A 20,449-nucleotide genomic window follows, 5' to 3' on the forward strand; every position below is an offset into this window, starting at 1 on the left:
GACCAAGAAAGGTGTTGATATCATCTACCCCTCTCTCGATACCCTCTAGGCGCCGAGTCTGGTCGAAGAGTTGCTTCGTGACCTCATCGAAGCCATCCACCACTCGTAGGTTCAACCGCCTTATGGTCGTCAGAATGTCAATACCTCCCACCTGATGAAGGTATAGGGATTCCTTCTAGGTGAACAATAGGTCTTTGCTCCTCCAATGGACATGTTGATAACGCCGATCAAGCTGTCTGCGATGAAGGCTATAGGAACCCCCTTGACATATGAGACAACCTGATAATTTTGTATGCCCGGGTTCTCGGTGTCCAGATTTGTATAGAAATGGCGAATGAGTTTCAAGTAGTATGGTTCAGGAAGGTTGAGAATGTTGGTCCACCCCAATGCCTCAAATCTCTGCCCCACCTTGTAAGCTTGAGATCATCCAACACTACATCCCGCCCTTCCATTATATTTCTGAAGCGGAAGTAGTCTCGATAAAGCTCTTGGTCCTCTATCTTTTGGAACCATAGTGGATCTAGGACAGTTGGTGCAATTTGTTCTACGCATGTACGTCGTGTTCTTGGAGCCATTGATTGTTTTAACCTGCAGCCAAAAGCCAAGTAGATAGCAAAGTAATACCTTGAATATTAAGGCCTAAGTAGATGATCAATGTAAGGTTATGGGGTTTAAAACCTAGCCTTTGATTCTTTTTTCAAGGCAATTAAGTTACAGCAGGATTCTTAGGCTAGAAAATTCTGATTTTTTTATCAAATTGTGATCTAAGAAGTTGGAGAAAAAGGAAAGGCATGGCCATTATGTGAATGACATGATAAATAATGAAGATTCATGGTCATAATATGCATAAAAAGTAATATTTTATACAAAATAGTGGGTTCAAGCAAGAAATGGGTTTATTCAATCATGGAGCATGCCTTGAACTTCAAAGAAAATTTTCAGATTTTGTGGTTGAAAGTTTGAATCTTGGGAAACAAGTAAATATGATTTGTGACAACTTAGAGAATGTAAGCTAAGCCCTATCTAGTAAGACCGAATCAAATATGGCAAAAGAGAAGAGGAAAGATTCTAAGGATTTTATCAACAATCATGTATACAAGGAAATATGTTTGAAGATAAGACAATGTGATAATTTTCTATGAGATTTTATGGCATGTAAAAGAATTAGATTTGAACTTGGAGAGTTTTCCCAAAATATTGTGAATTGATAACTTTACCACAATCAAAACCTGAACATAATCCTAGTAAAATTCAACTAGACTTGACAAACATAGCAACAATCTCTAAAATGCTTGCAAAGACTTGAAAATTTATAAAAGATGCAATAATCAAACAAGGATCCAACAACTTAGTGTCATCGATCAAATAGGGCTTGATTTACACCTAAAAACCCTAGTTCCGACCAATCGATTTTGGCATGGACTTGGTGTACATGGCTATGGGATTACAAGCAAAATCAAGACATGATCACAACTTGAGATGATTCATCCCAAATCCAAGAAAAGAGGAAGTAGAAATGGGAAGAAAGTCATATCATGAACAAGTAAGAGTTGAACCTTGAGGCTTAAGATTACAAGAAAACCACCTAAGGGGAGCTTGAACGAAAGTCCCTGTAGAGCTTTTTCTCCCTGCGGTTATGTCCTTTTCTTTGGAGCCAAAAAATGCGTTTTAAAACTCGTGGCTCTGTTTTGTTAAAATTCTACGAACAGACGAACGAACGGATCCACTTCTCGTGAATCCGCTCTGCACAAAACTTGAAATTATCATTTTAAAACTGTGCGGATCAACGAACGGATCCACACTCATGCGTCCATCCGTAGATCTGTTTGACTTCAACTCTCTCGGCCTTTGAGACTTCTGAGATCGGACGAACGAACGGATTTGCATTCCACATCCGCCCGTTAGTCCGCTCTACCTATTTTCACGGAGGAGCCACGAATGCACCCGGAGTGCTGACGTCGCTCGTGAGTCCACCCGATTTTCTTTTAAGATTTTGAGCCTATGTTGGAGACCTTTTGACCACACCTATATGTGATGATCTTGTGCCTATACCCTAGATCGGACACCCCTGTTGTGTGACCCATTTGTGGGGACCACATGAGTCTAGTTAATACCTTGAAATTGAAAGAGGTTAGGACTTGTACCCGACTGGGCCAGCTAATAAGAACTAGCAGGCATTGGTAACCGCTGTGACTCCTCTCTTACCTAAAAGGAGAAGAGTTACCCTTGAGGATGAAGATCCTTAGACCCTATGAATGTAAGGACTCAAACCTTATGGATAGGGAAACCTAAATCTATGCGGGTAGAGACCCTTAAGGTGGTGCGTAGAATCTAAACCTGTGGGTAGGTACTAGGAAAGGAAAGTAATAGGCTGGTTTGGGCTGTTTATTTGAGTAAGCCATGAAGGTCACGTGTATTTGGAAGTCACTCATAACACCTCAAGCTAGTGATGACTCTATTTGGACTTTACTTGGTCCATCCAAACCTTGTTTAGACTCATAGAGAAAGTCCTACACCGTGATTCGACTTTCCAAAGAAAGGACTTAGCGAACCGTACCTGAGAACTTCTTGTTCTGGTGGATTGACCTAGATGACAGATATGTCCATAGGAATTTGAATGTAATTATTGAATCTATGCCTACATATTGGTGTGATATATATATATATATATATATCCCTTAGAACCTTGGACTTGTGTGACTAGAGTGATTCTCTGGTACTATAAGTATGACTTACCTCGACCTTGCTGGGAAACTAGTTGGAGCCCTGACCTTGGTTGACCAAACCTTAGGGTAATGAATAATGAATTTAATGACCGAGTAGGTTAATTTATTGAGACCTGCTTGAAGAGTTGACTTGGACCAAAACTATTAAAGGGTTATTGGTTCTCGAAAGAGGACTGATGTGGACTCTTCCTTGTGGGATAACTGTGTAGTAGGTTTAAAGGTTGTGAAAGTTGAAACTGAAGGATGTAATAAGACCTTCTCCAACGACAGATATGAATGGGGTAATGGATCACCAAATGCGTTCCCTCCGTACTGGGAGTGAACAATAGGAGATTCCATCAATATTCTAAATCATTCTAAAATTGGGTTAGGTAATGAGACAACCAGATGTGAAAGCCTTCAGAATGTAAACCCTATGTTGGGTTATGGACAGGTTAAATCCTGTAACCCAAGAATGACCAGAGTAGTGAAGGCTAGAGTGGTATCACCTGATCTGGAAGATCTAGGGAACCTTTGTTCCTTGAGACTTAACTTAGTAGTTGGAACCCTGTTTTCCTAGGGTTATTGTGAACCACACCCCTGTGGTAATTTGACCCTGTAAGGAAAAGAGAATTGTGGAACCTGACTTGCTGTGACATGTAGGCACTGCCTCATCTTGACTCGACCTTTGACTTAGTTTAAGATGTGGGTGACTTGGGATGTTGTTATCCAACAGCCCTTATCACTTGAGACCCTAGCTGCCTCAAATTTCGGGGACGAAATTTCTTGTAAGGTGGGGAGAATGTTATACCCGCACCCCGGGAGTATAATTAATTATTAATTCTTCCCGTGACGTGTAGTTATCACGCCACTTATCTTTGGTGAGTTGTTCTCACTTGGTGGTCAAACCCAGCTATAAAATTATTGACCATAGTACGAGTTTGCTTGTGGAAACTAGTCGGGACCACGGAGGTTGCACCTTGACATGTCAGGGGTAAGTAGTTGACCAAATTTGTTGTGTGCTTACTGCCCTCTCAAAGCCCTCGAAGTGTGGTCCAAAGGCCCTGACCTCTTATGGTGGGAACCACCTTCCTACTCGCATCGGAGGCAAGGTTACTGGTTGCCTCCGACCCTGCATCCAATGCTGCTAACAAGGACCCTTGTGGGTGAGACCCTGTGGCTAAGGTGCTATTGGTGCCCTGCCATGTTTGACCCTACCCAAATAGACCCTAGGGTACACTATGAGGCCTTATCCAAACAGGCCATTAATAGTGGTTTTCTATAAGAGAGAGGTGGGTAGGACTATTCATTAGTCTTGGCTCATTTCTACCTAACCTAACCTAACCGTGCTTGAGAAGGGAGTTATGAAGAGAGGAGGCGGCAAGGAGGAGAAGAAGGAGAAGGAAGGGAAGAAGAAGAAGGAAACACTTGGGTTTGGAGCTTTAAAGAGGGTACATCGTGTGTACCTCAAACCAGGTAAGCCAAGTGCCCTTTTCCCCCATTTTTCTCTCTTCCCCCTTGCTCGTTTGAGCTTGGGTGGTTCGTTGGTAGCAGCCCCAAGATGGGGTTTTCCTTTTTGAAACCCAAGGGGTTAGCTCGAGTCATGTGTAGTTTCCCCTTATAGGATGCTATCCCATTTTCATTACAACCCTGTAAAGACCTCTATTTGACCTCTTGCTGAATCTATTTGATTCTAAAGCTTCAACCACCAAAGAAAACCCCAAATCTGGATTTTGAGCTTTTGATCCTTTAAACCCCCTTAAATCTTTGAATGTTGGGTGTTTCTAAGACCCAAATAGACTCCAAGACACCCCTCCCTTGTCCCTTGAGGCTTAGAGAACCAAATGGGACAACCCTGGGCTTTTAAAGACCTTGAAATCACACTTGGGTTGCATCGGAGGCAAGACTGCGTGAGTCCGATGTTTGCCTCCGATGTGTCCTGAGCCTGCAGGGAAGGTCGGAGGCAAGGTCGGAGGCAAGCCTGCTGAGTCCGACGTTGCCTCCGATGCAGTTTTTAAGGCTTATAACTTATGTAAATGGTGGGGTTTCTCTATGAGGTCTCCCCTACACTCTCTCACACTCTTATTCACTTCCATAGGCGCCAACATATGTGCAATGGGGTGATTTTGAGCGGGAATCGTTGCGCTTATACAAACTCCATTTGAAGTAATTGGTGAGTGGGTTTGGGTGACTGTTTGAGCTTGTTTACTATTGCTTATTCATGCATTTATGAATTATATTGTGACATTATCATTCAAGCATGATTGCATATTTGCATTTATTCTTATTCGATGATGATGATTTGGATGATATGGATTTGTGTTGGGTTACGGTCGGGAAATCGGCATCGGAACCCCGTTACGTGGAATTGTATATTGCATCTCATTCTTGCCTGTATGCGCCGTGTTGTCTTGGTACCGGGTGTTAGATGGAATGGGACGTTGACACACCGGATGTACCTCTCAACACGATAGGATTCATGTAGTATATCGTGGTTAGGCTCGAGTTCCTATGCTACGACCCTTACCAACAGGGGTTTAGGTGTTGGGTAGCGAGCACTGCTGCTGTGGAGAGTTAGAGAGGCCAGGCCGGGGTAGTAATGGTTATCGGTGCGCCTGCGGGTGGTGATGACTACGACCGGCGCGGGCTCCATAGTAATAATTGAGGTTGCATTGTGGTGAGAATGGAAGGATCCACAATGTCTTCCCGAGTTATTGCGTAGCATATACCCATTGACTTAGCATTGTGTGTTAGGTGGTAAATGAATTAATAATAGCATGCACCATGGACTATTTGTGATTGTGTGATTGTGCATCCCCTTTCTCTCTCACTAGCTCGGTGGAGCTAACCCCGTGTACACATTCTTTTTAGATTTGGATGCGGATGATTCTTGTGGAGCCAGAGACCGTGGATCGAGGATCATGGCGATGGTTGCCCATGATGATTGTGCCTACGGGTTGTCTTGTTACTTGGGATCGTTCCGTTTTATTATTATTTTAGAGCATTGTGCTTTGTATAAACTTTTATGTTTTACCTTTTTGGTAGCTACTTGATGGTCATAGGAATTTTGTAACTATGTTACTTATTATCATTAGCCAATGAACATCTTATAATCATTTCATTTACGCTTTCGCAAACTCTGACCTGTCTTGGAATGTAATATTCCTTTGTCTTTCGTACTCTGATATTATTGTATTTTAATATTGGTTTATGACTGTGAGTTGGCCACTGCATCGAGATCCTGGCGGTGAGGTGGGATGACGCGTGTCACCCCAATCATACCCTGATATTGTATTCTATCCCTTATCGGGATAGGGGTGTGACAATTGGAGAGACCGCTTCTTTTTGTCGTGGTCCCCTGATGTGCCTTGCGATCTACCTGGGAGGTTATTGATGTCAAGGGGGTGAACCGCCCTCTGGAGTTGAATGACTTTGAGCGCGACACCCTCCAGCGATGTCAAGGATGCGACCTGTTCGACGTCCATCAGCTGGATTCCGAGGCCTTCTTATGCCTTTGGAAGTTGATCCTGGTAAGACATTTGGCTTCTTTGGTATTTGCTTATGTACTTTTCTTTCGTGTACCTGTTGGCTGACTTGTTTTATGTTTCTTGATTGTATATTGCTATGTAGTGGATAGTCGACCTGATCTTACTGTCTTTCGCTCGGATCTACAGAAGAGGAGTACTCAGACTGCTCCACCTGGGGTTGGTTCTTTTGTTGTTGATCCTCCAGTTCCTACTTCTTCTCCTTCCGAGGTCGCTGGGACTAAGCGGAAGGGAGGCCCTGACCCCCTGGCCCGGTGAGGACTAGACCGCGGGTTATCCTTTCACGGTAATCTCATACTGTCACTGCTCCTGGATCCTCTGTTCCACCCCCTTCTAGAGGCAAAGGGGTGGTCTCCTCTTCTTCTGACACTGTTGCTGATCCATCCACCTCCTCTCCTTTGGTGCTACCTTGGGATCTTCAGCAGGGAGCGACGTTGACCAGTCGCGGTGTATGCCGAGAGTGGCTGGATATGGGGAGGCTTCTCGATGAGCGTTCAGTCCTACAGGGGTTTATCGATGCCTTCCTGACATAGTCCCTCTACCAGGTCATGGCTTCTGTGAGTTGTACTTCTCACTCTTTTGCTTTTGGTGTTGTTATTGTTCTTGTACTTGGGATGATTCTTTGTGGCTATATTGCTTGCAGGTCCAACATCGTGTCACGGAGACGGTGCTTCATCTGGAGAGTCATGCCTTCCGAGAGATCCAGCTGAACCATAGGTTCCAGGGCTTGGAGAAGGAGCTTCAGGGGCATAAGGTTACCCTAGAGGAGGCCGTGGCACAAGAGAGGAGTGTGGCTGAGGAGCTCAGGGTGGCGTCTGCTGCAATGGCCAAGAGCTCATCTAGAGCTCGTGCCCTGGAGGAGGAGCTTCGCGCCTTGAGGCGGAGTCATGAGGTTGAAGTGTCCGAGGCCGGGGAGAGAGCAGTGGCAGCTTATCAGAAGTCTCCTGAGATCACTGCGTACTTTTATATGTACAACCAGGAGATATATGACATAGGCATCCGAGACTTGGCGGTCCGCATTCTGGAGACGACCCCCGACTATGATTTCTCTGGGTTCCTGGAGGTCACCACGTTGTTTCCTGCGACTGCGGCTGTGGCTCGTGCTTCTTCGGAGGGTGACGTTGTGGCAACGAAGGAGGGGGTAGTCTTGCTAGAGGAGAGTGTTGCGCACCTTGCTGAGGCTGATATGATGTCCCCCGCTGGGTCGGATGTCATCCCTTCGTCTGATGTACCCTGAGTTGATAGGTGTTTTTTTATTTTTGGATGTTGAACTTTGGATTGTGATTACTTTTGGATTGTATGCACTTAACTTTTTATCTTCTTCAATGTGGATGTTGCATGTAGGTAATCCTTGTTGCTTTGACGGTTTTCTTACCTTTGTAACCCCCAACGGTCTGTAGTTCTTAGTGATGTTTACGCCTTGGCGGTCTACGGACCTTGGTGGCCAACGGACTTTGGCGGCGTAACGCCTTGGTGGTCATCGAACCTTGATGGCCAACAGGCCTTGGTGGCATAACGCCTTGGTGGTCATCGAACCTTGGTGGCCAACGGTCCTTGGTGGCCAATGGGCCTTGGTGGCATAACGCCTTGGTGGTCAACGGACCTTGGTGGCATAACGCCTTGGTGGTCAACGGACCTTGGAGTGGTGGCAATGATCCGGTCGAGTAGTAGAAGATGAGTATTTTCGAAACCAACTCTTTACTTCAATAAAAAATTTCAAATTATTCTTGAAACAGTGATGCCATCTACTACTACTGCTACTACTACTGTTACCACTACTGTTACTATTTTACTGCTGCTATTGGTGGTGGTGCTGTTCTGCTGCTGTTACTTCTACTGATAGTACTTCTTCAGGTGTTCTGAGTTCCAGGTACGGTCTACCTTCTTGCCCCCCGGAGTTTTCAAGCGGTATGTCCCTGGACGTATCTGTTTGGAAACTATGTATGGTCCTTCCCAGTTTGCTGATAGCTTCCCTTCTTTCCACGGCTGCGATGCACTTGCCCTCCTTGGGACTAGGTTCCCCTGGTGAAATAACCTCTCTCGCACCCTGGCGTTGTAGTATTTGGCTGTGCACTTCTGGTACGCTACGTTTCTCAGGAGTGCATGCTCTCGTACCTCATCCAAGAAGTCTAGATTTGCTCGTAGTCCATCTGTGTTGGTCCTTTCGTTGAAGTGCAGTACTCTGTGGGACATGGAGAGGACCTCTACCGGTGCTAGTGCCTCTGTGCCATATGCTAGGCGGAATGGGCTTTCCCTTGTGGGTGTTCTTACTGTGGTGCGGTATGCCCACAGGACACTCAGTAGTTCTTCGACCCACTTCCCTTTGGCTCCTTCTAGTCTTTTCTTTATGCCATCCAGTAGGGTTCGGTTTGTTACCTCCACTTGACCATTGGCCTATGGGTATGCTACCGAAACAGGCCGATAGTCAATGTTATAGCTTTAGCAGAAGGCTCTGAACTTGGGGTTGTTGAATTTCTTCCCATTGTCGGAGACTATGATTTTTGGCACACCGAACCTGTAGATGATCTCGTCATGGACGAACTTCTCAATTTCATTCTTTGTGATCTTGGCTAATGGTTTGGCCTCTACCCACTTGGTGAAGTAGTCGATGGCAACCACCAAGTACTTGCGGTTGTCTGATGCTGCTGTGAAGTCTCCCAAGATGTCTACCCCCCACATGGCAAAGGGAATAGGGTTGAGGATCGATGTCAGTTTAGTGGCGGGTAGATGGGGTACCGGGGCGAACAATTGACATTGCTCGCAAGCCTTGACGTATTACACCGCTTCCTCTTGCATTCTCGGCCAGTAGAGTCCTTGTCGAAGGACTTTGTAGGCTAGATGTCGTCCTCCCATGTGGCTTCCACAGATCCCCTCATGTACTTTTGCTAGGGCATATTGGGCTCGCTTAGGTCCTAGGCACCGAAGCAGTGGTGCTGTGGCCCCCCTCTTGTACAGTACTCTGTACAGGAGGGTGTACTTTGCAGCTCTCATCCTTATCTTCCTTGCTTCGACCTTGTCTTCTGGTAAGACGTCGTTCTGTAGGTAGTTGAGTATAGGGTCCATCCAGCTAGGGCCTTCCTCAATTTTGTTGACTTGCTTCTCCTGGTATGTTGGTTCATGCAATATTTCCACGTACATTGCACTAGCCAAGTTTCTGAGTTCACCATTGCCTAGCCTGGACAGTGCAACGACGGTGGCATTTTCTACCCTGGGAACTCAAACCATCTCGAACTTCACGAACCCCTCGATCAATTCCTGAGCACGTGCTAGATATGACGCCATTCGCTCGACCTTTGCCTCATAATCTCCATTCACCTGATTTACCACTAGCTGGAAGTCACTCCAGATGTATAGGTGTGTGACTTGAATGGCTTTGGCCACCCAGAGTCCAGCTAGTAGTGCTTCGTACTCTGCTTCATTGTTGGATGCTGGAAAAGCGAACCGAAGAGCATATTGGATTCGAAATCCTTTGGGACTGGTGAGTATGAAACCAGCTCCGCTTCCTGTGGCGTTACTCAAACCATCCACGAACATCTCCCATGATCCTTGGTCTTGGTCCTCTAGTTCCTCTGCTTCTACCTCCGTCTCAAGTAGGGTGCATTTGGCGATGAAGTCCGCTAGAGCTTGGCCTTTAATGGCCGTCCTGGGTTGGTACTTGATGTCGTGTTCGCTCAGTTCAACCGCCCAGGTGATCAACCTCCCGGAGATGTCTGGCTTGTGCAGTACCTTCTTCAATGGTAAGTTGGTGAGGACTGTGATAGTATGGGCTTGGAAGTAAGGTTTGAGCTTCCTAGCCGCGATCACCAGTGCATATGCTACCTTCTCAATCCTTGTGTACTTGGTCTCTGCATCAATTAAGACATGGCTGACATAATAGATGGGTCTCTGTATCTTACCCTCTTCTTTTAGTAGCACTGCGCTTACTACGACGGGTGTCGTAGCCAAGTAGATCTGCAACTCTTCATTGGGTTCTGGGTGCCCAAGCAATGGTGGATTCTCGAGGTACACCTTCAGCTCTTCAAATGCTTTTTGGCATTCCTCTGTCCATGTAAAGTCTTTAGGACTTCAAAGGTTCTTCAACGTCTTGAAGAATGGCAGGCACTTGTCTCCCGACAGTGACACAAACCTTGAAAGGGCAGCAATCCTTCCATTCAATCTCTGTATTTCTCTGACTGTCCAGGGTGGTGCCATCTCTTGGATGGCCTTGATCTTGGATGGGTTGGCTTCTATTCCCCGTACTGAGACCATGAACCCCAAGAATTTTCCTGACGTCACCCCGAAGGCGCACTTCGCAGGGTTTAGCATCATCTGGTTCCTTCTCAGCATGGCGAACGCTTCTTCTAGGTCGGTCAGGTGTTGGTGGGCTTGGACACCTTTCACGAGCATGTCATCTATGTACACCTCCATATTGCGCCCAATCTGTCCTTCAAACATCTTATTGACCATCCTCTGGTAGGTGGCCCCTGCATTCTTCAATCCGAACGGTATAACATGATAGCAATAGTTCTCCTTGTCCGTTCGAAAGGCGGTGTAAAACTCATCATCCTCATGCATGAGGATTTGATTGTAGCCAGAATAGGCATCCATGAAACTCAGCATCTCATGTCCGACGGTGGCGTCGATCAGCAGATCGATCCTAGCTAATGGGTACTCGTCTTTTGGGCATGCCTTGTTCAAGTCAGTGTAGTCGACGCACATTCTCTACTTCCCATTAGGCTTGGGTACCATGACCACGTTTGCGAGCCAGGTAGGGAACTTCTCTTCCCTGATGAACCCTGCTCGGCTCAACTTCTCGACCTCTTCTTTGATGGCTGCCTGTCGGTCGAGGGTGAAATTTCTTCTCTTCTGCTGGATGGGCTTCCTGGTTGGGTCTACATGCAATCTATGCTCTGCTATGGATCTGGGTATGCCTGGCATGTCTGCAGTTGACCATGCGAAGACATCCATGTTAGTCTAGAGGAGGTGCCCCAGCTCTTCTTTCTATTCATCGCTCAATAATGAGCCAACCTATAGGACCTACGAAGGGTCATCTTTTCTGAGTGCCAGGGGATGAGGTCCTCCACCGGTCTTCGTCTTTTTTCTGTCATTTCATCTCTCTGGTCACTGACCAGGTTCTCTACGCATAGTGCCATCCCCCGTGTGTTACCGTTGTTCTTCTTCACGAAGGTGGCATAATAGTCTCTGGGCTTCTTCTGATCACCTCGAACTTCCCCCACTCCGTTGCTAGTGGGGAACTTCATCTTCAGGTGGAGTGGAGACACCACACCTCTAAGGGCTATCAGGGAAGGTCGCCCTAGGAGGCCATTGAACAACACCACGGACCTAACAACCATGAAGTTTACCATGATGGTCACCTGTCGAGGGTGCTCTCCAAAGGTGACGGACAGCTCTATGGTGCCTCTGATGGAGGCTGTGGCGCCAGAGAATCCATGGAGGTAGGTGGGCTCTTGCTTGAGTTGATCGTCTCCGAATCCAAACTTGCAGTAGGCTTCAGTGAGAGTACATCCACGGACGCCTCTGTGTCTATCAGTACCCTGTGCATGGGTTGGTTGGCTATCTCCACCTGTACTACCAAGGTGTCCTTATGTGGAAAGCTCACACCTTCCAAGTCATCATCCAAGAAGGAGATCACCATCTCGGTCTTGCCATCTTGCTTGGCTTCTCTGCTACTCCCACGAACCTGGCATGGGCTTTGGCCTTCCTGGTTGATTCTTGCCCCGGTCCTCCAAGTATGGTGAGGATGGGGGCTCCCTTGGTGCCGCTGGGCTCTACTACATCTCTTCTTTCATCAGTGCGGTCTCTCTCCCTATCTTGGTCCGCTCTTTTTTCTTCCCGCCTTGGTTCTCTTTCTCGGTCACGTCCTCAATCTCCTTGGCTCGAACGGCCATCACGTCTCCCCTTCACGTACTTGTTCAAACTCCCTACTTTCACAAGGCCTTCTATCTCCCTATTCAGTTGGTAGCAGTCTTCCGTGTCATGCCCATAGTCCTTGTGGAAGAGACAGTACTTGTTGGGATTATGCTTCTCATGTCCTGCTAGCATGGGTCGTGGCTATCGAATTAGGTCACGGTCCTGGATCTGCATAAGGATTTTGGAACCTGGTGGTGTTCAGCGGTGTGAACTCTGGATTGCCTGCTCTCTCACTCCTCTCTGGGCGACGGTCACTTCTTCCTATTGGGCGATCGCCCTTCTCTTGTCGACGTTCAGTCCTCGACCTCTTACTCTCTTTACAGTCATCTGGTGCTGACCTCCTGCTGTCCTGTGGCTTGGCTTCAATTGCCTTCTTCCGAGCTTGTACTATCTCGGCCATGTTGGCAAACTCATTGCATCGTTCCAAGAGCTCCTTCATAGTCCTGGTCTCATGACATGCCAGGTCCTTGATCAACTCCATGTCTCGGATGCCCCCTGCCAAGGCGGCATGCTGGGCCTAATCGTCTAGGTCTCTGACTTCTAAGGACTCCTTGGTGAACCTGCTGACATACTCCCTGAGGGACTCCCCAGGATTTTATATCACGTTCAGTAGATTGACTGTGGTCTTCTTTTGCTTGACATTGCTCTAGAAGCGGGTCACAAACTGTTCGTATAGTTCTACAAACGACCCAATCGACCGAGGTCGCCGCACCCTTGAGGGATGCAAGGAATGCTCGATAGGATACCACGTCCGATCCACCATATAGCGTCATCATGCCATTGAAATAGTTGATGTGGTCATTAAGGTCGGTGGTACCACTGTAGAGTTCAAAGGTGGGTAGCCTGAACCTGGATGGGAGTGAGGCTGACATAATCTCTTCTGAGAAGGGGTGTTGTCCAGGGATTGAGTGTGTCTCACCCTTGGTCTGCTTCTTCAACCCTTCCAGCTTCTCGTCCAACTCTCGGAGTCGCTTGTCTAGCTCTTCATCCCGCGTTTGTCCTTCACGTCTGACTGGTTGTTAGCTGCGAGCTAGTTCGCGTCCTCTCCTGGAAGTCCCCTCCCGTCTTGACTATTGGCGAGATGGTGAAGGGTCGCGTCGTGATGAATCTTGTCTTGCTTCATGGTAAGTCCGGCTTTGCTCTGGCGTATAGCTTCCTCCTAGTCGACCATCAAACACCGACCTCTGGATGGACCCTTCAGGATTAGGTACCACGGATCGGTGCGATGGTGTTCTCCCCTGATTTGACCTTGCTGGAGGATCCGTCGATCTCCCCCTAGGTTGGGAAGGCTCTCCCAGCTGCCTAGTGTGCCTCTCTGATCTGTCACCCCTGGGAGGGGTCCTCCTGGGGCTCTGTTCACGTCGAGGGTCCGTCCTGCGATGGTGTGATGTTGCACGCTGCCTCAGGTAGTCATGGAAGAGTCGTTGATCCTCGAGGATCTGTCACTGTAGGTCATTGATCTGACCCATAGTTACTGGGGCATTGGGGTCAGGTACCATCTCCACCACCACTTCGTTGTTGGGTTCGACCACCGCAACTTGATCATCGTCTAGGATCTCCCTCTCCAGAGAGACATGGTCCTAGTTATTGACTCTGTGATGTGAGCTCTCTAGAGGAGGTGATCCATTCCCCTCCCTCGGGGCATTGTTGGTGGAGGGAGCGGTCTTCTTGCCTCGTGGTGCCATGGTATGAACAGTTATGGAAACAAGCTAGTAAAGGTAATGGCTAGCGTCGTTCCCACAGACGGTGCCAATTTGTTGCGTCAAGAAATCGCTCAGCGGTCCTTTGAGTGCTGTAACCTGTAAAAGACCCTGGGTGACAAAGGAGAACAGGTGTGGTTCTGGCCTAGGACTCTCCGATGCCTAAGTTAGATCTCTCTGAGTAAACAGATGAATAGTAGTATTCAAGATGAGTTAAAATGTCCCTTGATGGGGCTGTGTACCTTGCCTTTTATAGTAGAGCATGGCGGTGTGGAGAGTCCCAGTTGATGTAGAGTGTTCCCTGAGTAGCAGGGCTTATCCTTGATAGGTTGTCTTCCAGTGAGACGTAGTGTCATGATTGACTTAGCATCCTTGGTGGATAGACCTCATCTACGTGGTAGATGAGGTTCCTAGTATATGAGTCCGTTCATACTACGTGACTCAATAGGCGGTGGCTTAGAGTCCTTGGCGATGCGATCTGTGTCTTGTTGATGGCGGTGGCGACTGTCGTGTTCGAGGGAGACTGTGCCCGGGGATGACGTGTTCGGGGAATCCATGTCCCGGGGTCTTCGCCCCAAGGGGGTTGGCGCCCAAAGGTGGCCGCGCCCGATGGGGTTCGCGCGCCATGGGTGTTGGTGGTCAGTGCCTGCGGTTGGTCCTTTACGGGCCCTGTTTTGGCTCCCTTCCTTGGACTGGGACACATGGTGACCTCTGATTGGTTGGAGTGAATTTGGCTTCATCAGGGCTTTTAGGAATTAGAAAATCCCCAAATCCTGAGAAATTGTTTGATTTAAGGACTTAAATGCACTAGGGCTTGTTTGGTTGTGTGCCCTACACTATTCACCCAATCTACATTAATTTACTTGTTAACCCCTATACAGTTGTATTCTAAACACCACTTAGGGTGAAATTAGTACCCTTAGTCTAGGCTAGCATTAAGTAGGAGTAGATCCCACTTAGAGCTGGGTGGGGCCCACATCCATTTAATTTAATTTATTTTTATTTATAGGTCACTATTCATATTTAAAACATAGAATCCGTGAATATTGGCTCACCTCACGCATATGGAGATAGTGTCGGGAATAATCTCCTCTCTTCCACACAGTCTTCATACATGCACGGAGGGGCATCTTCATAAGCTGGTCTCGGGTATTTTCTTCTACTCTCTTCACTCCACTCACTCTATGGAGGATAGTCGACGAACCTACCATAGTCCACAGATCTATTCGAAGTCCAATTAATGAACTTTTCTTCGACAGCGTCTTCCAACACTCGATTAATGATTTTGAATGTCGGTTTGACAGTGGCAGTCCATAGAGCGACAATGTAGGCGGTTTTCGAAGCTACGGTAAATTCACAAAAGTTTAAATTAGTACGGGGTTTTGGACATGAGTGTAACAACGCATGTACTGTCAAACCCCATTCCATAGACATGTCCATATCAGAGCGTTTGTGTACGCGATCGAAAACCGTAAAACGCGATCAAACATTTTAATAAAAAATTACATATAATCTATCATTTTATGTGAAAAGAAGTTTTGCAAAAATCATTTTAAAATGGTACTGGATCCAGAATCTAATCCGACCATTCACAAACAATCTCTATTTTGATGTTCCCCAATCGAGCAGTGGAGAACATGTTGAGTAACCCTCTCACTAATGAAATGTTTGCGCATTCCAAAAACACCGACTTTGATTTTCTTAAATCTTAGTCATTGATGATCCAAAGAATGTGTTCACGTTTTGCAGTGACGAGGTCCTCTCAAATACTGGTCTCGGTGACACATGTCTATCCCAATCCTACATCTGGCAGTAATACATGAGGGAATCAACAAATTAGATTCTTCGCCAATGCACATCATGATGTGTACTCACATTCGTACCCTAACATCAACAAGTTTAGGCATACCTAATGCGACGACCATATGATAAGGGTGCCTAGCCCAAACCCTAGTCGTGACTACCATCTTAAGTTAAACTTACAGACACATAATGCTCAAAAAATTTATATCACAAGTGATCATATTAAACCAAAATGTATAAATGGTTCAATACAATATAAATCGGACCGAACCGAAACAAACCGGGTTCGATGGACACATAAATCCAACAATCCCTTACCTGGTCCCTAACCTGAAGTTCTCATCCCCTTCCCCTTTCCTTGAAAGTTTATCACACCATTTATTCATTGTTGAAAGTTTGGTGGATCATAAAAATGAGGTTGACTAACAGATTCTCACCTAAGGTAATATGGTAGCCATGAAACTGTGGCTGAGTTCAAGAAATTTTAATTTTTTTCAAAGTTTATATAAAAGAAATGGGGTGCTGATCTCTATGCCGCAGCGTAGCCTGCGTCCAGGCACATGGAGGTGGGCATAATGACCACCCTGCCCCCTACATAGACTGTCCATGTGCTTCGATGTAGGTTGCAATGCGGCACAGAGAATATTCTCCCAAAAGAAATATATATATATATAAATATAAAGGTTACTTTTTGCTCAGTTTGGTGTTGCAAAAAATGGTTCATTAGGGTTTCTTCCGTCTGTCTTCCTTTATTTCTTTTTATATCATTGAAAATATGGGATTATAAAATCACCGTAACAGTACTGCTCAACCACTAAAGGGTTTTTTCTAAAAGAATCTCTCATACATGTAATTATTTAGTAATAATATTACACTCAACCGCTCAATCGGGATTCTTGGGATTCTACTGCCAAAAGAATAAAAATAATCTTGGGTTCGCTTTATCTACCATCTCTAGATCTTATGGGTTTTTTTTATTGTTTTTCTAAATTTTATTTCTCCTCCCCAGATCAACATCGATGATCCTCTTGGTTTACCATCCAATTTAAAAAGAAAGCCCCACCACGCTCTCTCTCAATAATGGCAAACTTTTGGGGTTTCAATGTTTTAATCAAACTTAAAAAAGAAAATAACCTTTTCGTATCACCGAACCTTTTTTTTTTATTTTTCGGTAAATCGTATCACCGAACCGAACTAGTGAAATAATGAGCTGGTGCTTGATTACAAAAGCATTACGTAGACCTGACGTCTCATTACAAAACAAATTTTGAGACAATTACTATCACTACCCTACACTTAGCCTATATTTATTAAAACTACCTTATCTTAAATTTTTTTTCTAAAACTACCCTGCTTTTAAACTTTTACATCCCCTTCTACCCTCATGTTTTTAAATACCTAGATTACTCTTCCTTTTCACCTACTAACCTGCTAATCTATGTAACCTACCATTCTTCTTCTAATTTTTAATATTTTTGTCATTAAAATAGCTAAAAATGAAAGGATCCACCTGCTTCTTCTTTGTCCCATTTTTTACTCCATTCATTTTTTTTTTTAAATTTTTCTATTTAATTAATCTTTTTATTCAACATTTCATACTCATCATTCTTCTTCGAACAGATCATGGTTCTAAGTATCGATATCGTATTGGATGATACGTATCGATTTTTCTAGTTATCGATACCATATCAGTAGCATGGTACAGACAAGGGATAAAATGGTTAGAAAACTCATTTTTAAGGAGATTCAAAGGTAATTTTGTTTGATACAGCTGATCCAGATCGATACCGTATCGATATCGTATCAGTTTTACAGGTCATCGATATTTGTTCCGATACCATGAACTAAAACCATGGAACAGATCGACTCTCTCAAAGCACCCCACTTTTTCTCTCTCTTCCTCTTTTTATTCAATTTGTCTTTCCGTGTTTTTTTATTTTTTATTACCCTACAACATGATTCTCGAATCGTCACTCTTCTTCTCCCTCTTCATATTCACAGAAGTAGAAGGCAACCCTCCCTCTCCGTTACAATTGATCTCTACACGACCATCTTCATCTCTCCTCAACCTCGCAACCATGGGATAGAATGGCACAAGATTAATCATCGGATTTTCTCTGCCTTCTTGGTGATTTCAATTGAGAATCCATGAAAGATAGATCGATTTCAGAAAAGGGAACGCTCCTATAACGGAGACGAAGGAGAAGAATTGGATCATAGTGAGGATCAGGTCGATCTGTTCGAAGAAGAACAATGAGGATGAAATGTTGAATAAAAAATTAATTAAATAGAAAAATTGAAGAAAAAACAAAAAAAAATTCGAATGGAGTAAAAAACGGGAGAGAGAAGAAGCGAGTTGGCGCTCTCATTTTTTACTATTTTAATGACAAAAATAATAAAAAATAAAAGAAGAAAGGTAGGTTAAATAGATTAGGAGGTTACTAGGTGAGAAGGAAGAGCAATCTGGGTATTTAAAAACATAAGACTAGAAAGAGATGTAAAAGTTAAAAAACAGGGTAATTTCAGAAAAGAAGTTTAAGATAGGATAGTTTCAATAAATATAGACTAAATGTAGGATAATGATAGTAATTACCCCAACAATTTCAATGTTCCCCTTCCTTTGTTTCTAGAAAGTTATTGAAGACCCACACGTTAGCATCCCTCTGTCCTTGATTCTTTCCCCATTTCTCCACCACCTCATATCTTCGCCCAAACAAAAAAGAGAAAAAATATTAATTAATCCCTTGAAACTTCCACCCTCTCGTTTACACAACAGTGTACAAAAACTTTTCCCAAAAAAAATTGAATTAAATAAGCAACAGAACCCACTTATCTTATATAAAGCCCCTTCTCTTCGATCTCAATTCTCTCATCTCTCAAACTCTCAATTCTCATCATCTCTTACCATGGCAGAAACCCAGGAAGATCGTCCTGTCATCACTCTTCTACCTAGTCCAGGGATGGGTCATCTCATCCCCCTCGCCGAGTTTGCCAAGAAGCTCGTCCAATACCACAACTTCTCTGTCACCTTCATTTTCCCAACAGATGGTCCACTCTCATCAGCTCAAAAAACTGTTTTAGAATCTCTCCCCACATCCATAAACTTCATGACCCTCCCTCCCGTGAACTTCGATGACCTCCCCAAAGATGTGAAGATCGAGACCCGTATCTCACTCACTGTGACTCGTTCCATTCCTTCTCTCCGCGAAGCATTCAAGGTCTTAACAGCCACTCATCGTGTTTCTGCTTTGGTTATTGATCTCTTCGGTACAGATGCCTTCGATGTTGCCAAGGAATTCAATGTTTCTCCTTATATCTTTTACCCTACCACAGCTATGTGTTTGTCTCTGTTCCTCCATTTACCTAAACTCGATGAGATGTACTCTTGTGAGTATAGAGACATGCCTGAACTGCTCGAGTTGCCAGGGTGTGTGCCTATTCATGGAGGAGAGCTGTTGGACCCTTCCCAAGACAAGAAAAATGATGCCTATAAATGGCTTCTACACAATTGCAGGCGTTACAGAGAGGCTGAAGGCATTTTGATAAACAGCTTTGTGGGCTTGGAATCAGGTGCTATCAAGGGTTTCAAAGGTGCAGACTCAACAGTACCGCCGGTCTACCCAATTGGACCCCTGATTCAGAATGGTACGAGGGAGTCGGCCGAGGGCGTCGTAGGTTCGGAGTGTTTGAAGTGGTTGGACGATCAGCCAAGTGGGTCTGTTATATTTGTTTCTTTTGGGAGTGGTGGAGTCCTCTCGCCGGAGCAACAAATTGAATTGGCCTTCGGATTGGAATTGAGTGAACAGAAGTTCTTGTGGGTTACAAGGAGTCCAACTCGGGTAGCAAACGCCACTTATTTCACTGCCAAAAGCATCGATGACCCAATGGCATTCTTGCCTGATGGGTTCTTGGAAAGGACCAAAGGGCAAGGTTTGGTGCTTCCATCATGGGCCCCACAGATCCAAGTGCTGAGTCATGATTCGACCGGTGGGTTCCTCAGCCATTGCGGCTGGAACTCGACCTTAGAGAGTGTGGTACAAGGTGTACCTATGATCACATGGCCACTCTTTGCCGAACAGAAAATGAATGCAAAGATTTTAGTGGATGGTCTGAAGGTTGCACTGAGGCCCAAACCGGCGGAGGATGCACTAATTGGGCGAGTGGAGATCGCGAGGATGATGAAAGGCCTGATTGAAGGTGAAGAAGGGAAGATGATAAGGAATAGAATGAGAGTACTCAAAGAGGCAGCTTCTATGGTCCTGAGTGAAGATGGGTCTTCAACAAAGTCATTATCAGAAGTTGCCAACAAATGGAAGGCCAAAGTAAGCACGTGAAGATTTTGGGTGTGTGTGTTTTGTTTTGGTTTTTTTTCTTTTCTTTCGGATTTATTGTTCTTCCTCTACGGTCTTAGTGGGGGTACTTGGGGCTATTCTATATAGACTCTGTACACTGAAGTTGATGCTATTGCTGTTTTGTTACTTCAAGCATGAATATCCATTCTCTTCTAGAAAAAAAAAAATTTTAATGGGAGAAAATTGTGTGGGTGGGCGGGTGGTTGTATACCCTACCTCAAGACAAAAGGGGTGAATGATCGCACTGTCTCCAATGAAAGACGATAATTGACCGCCATACCGTTGTCTGCCTATATTTTCATTGGTCCCGTGAGCCGCCAGACTGCCCCACATAGAACTGTTAGCCATAAATAATTTAGAATAGTAAATAAGCACAAAAAAAAACAAAAAAAAAAAAAACATAGCGACTGCTTTTTATGCCCAATGAAACAATG

At 45.2% G+C, this 20,449-nt stretch overlaps 1 protein-coding gene across 1 annotated transcript; it reads left to right on the forward strand.

The window, feature by feature from the left end:
• The first annotated feature begins 5,526 nt into the window (after nucleotides 1-5,526).
• On the forward strand, nucleotides 5,527-20,127 carry LOC122664510 (hydroquinone glucosyltransferase-like). The gene is made up of 3 exons (XM_043860354.1): nucleotides 5,527-5,535; nucleotides 18,433-18,439; nucleotides 18,556-20,127. The coding sequence occupies exon 3, from the start codon at nucleotides 18,570-18,572 to the stop codon at nucleotides 19,995-19,997; it is 1,428 nt and encodes a 475-aa protein (XP_043716289.1). The 5' UTR covers nucleotides 5,527-5,535; nucleotides 18,433-18,439; nucleotides 18,556-18,569; the 3' UTR covers nucleotides 19,998-20,127.
• Nucleotides 20,128-20,449: the final 322 nt, after the last annotated feature.

This window comes from Telopea speciosissima, chromosome 6, assembly GCF_018873765.1.
Source record: "Telopea speciosissima isolate NSW1024214 ecotype Mountain lineage chromosome 6, Tspe_v1, whole genome shotgun sequence".
In the NCBI taxonomy this organism is placed as follows: domain Eukaryota; kingdom Viridiplantae; phylum Streptophyta; class Magnoliopsida; order Proteales; family Proteaceae; genus Telopea; species Telopea speciosissima.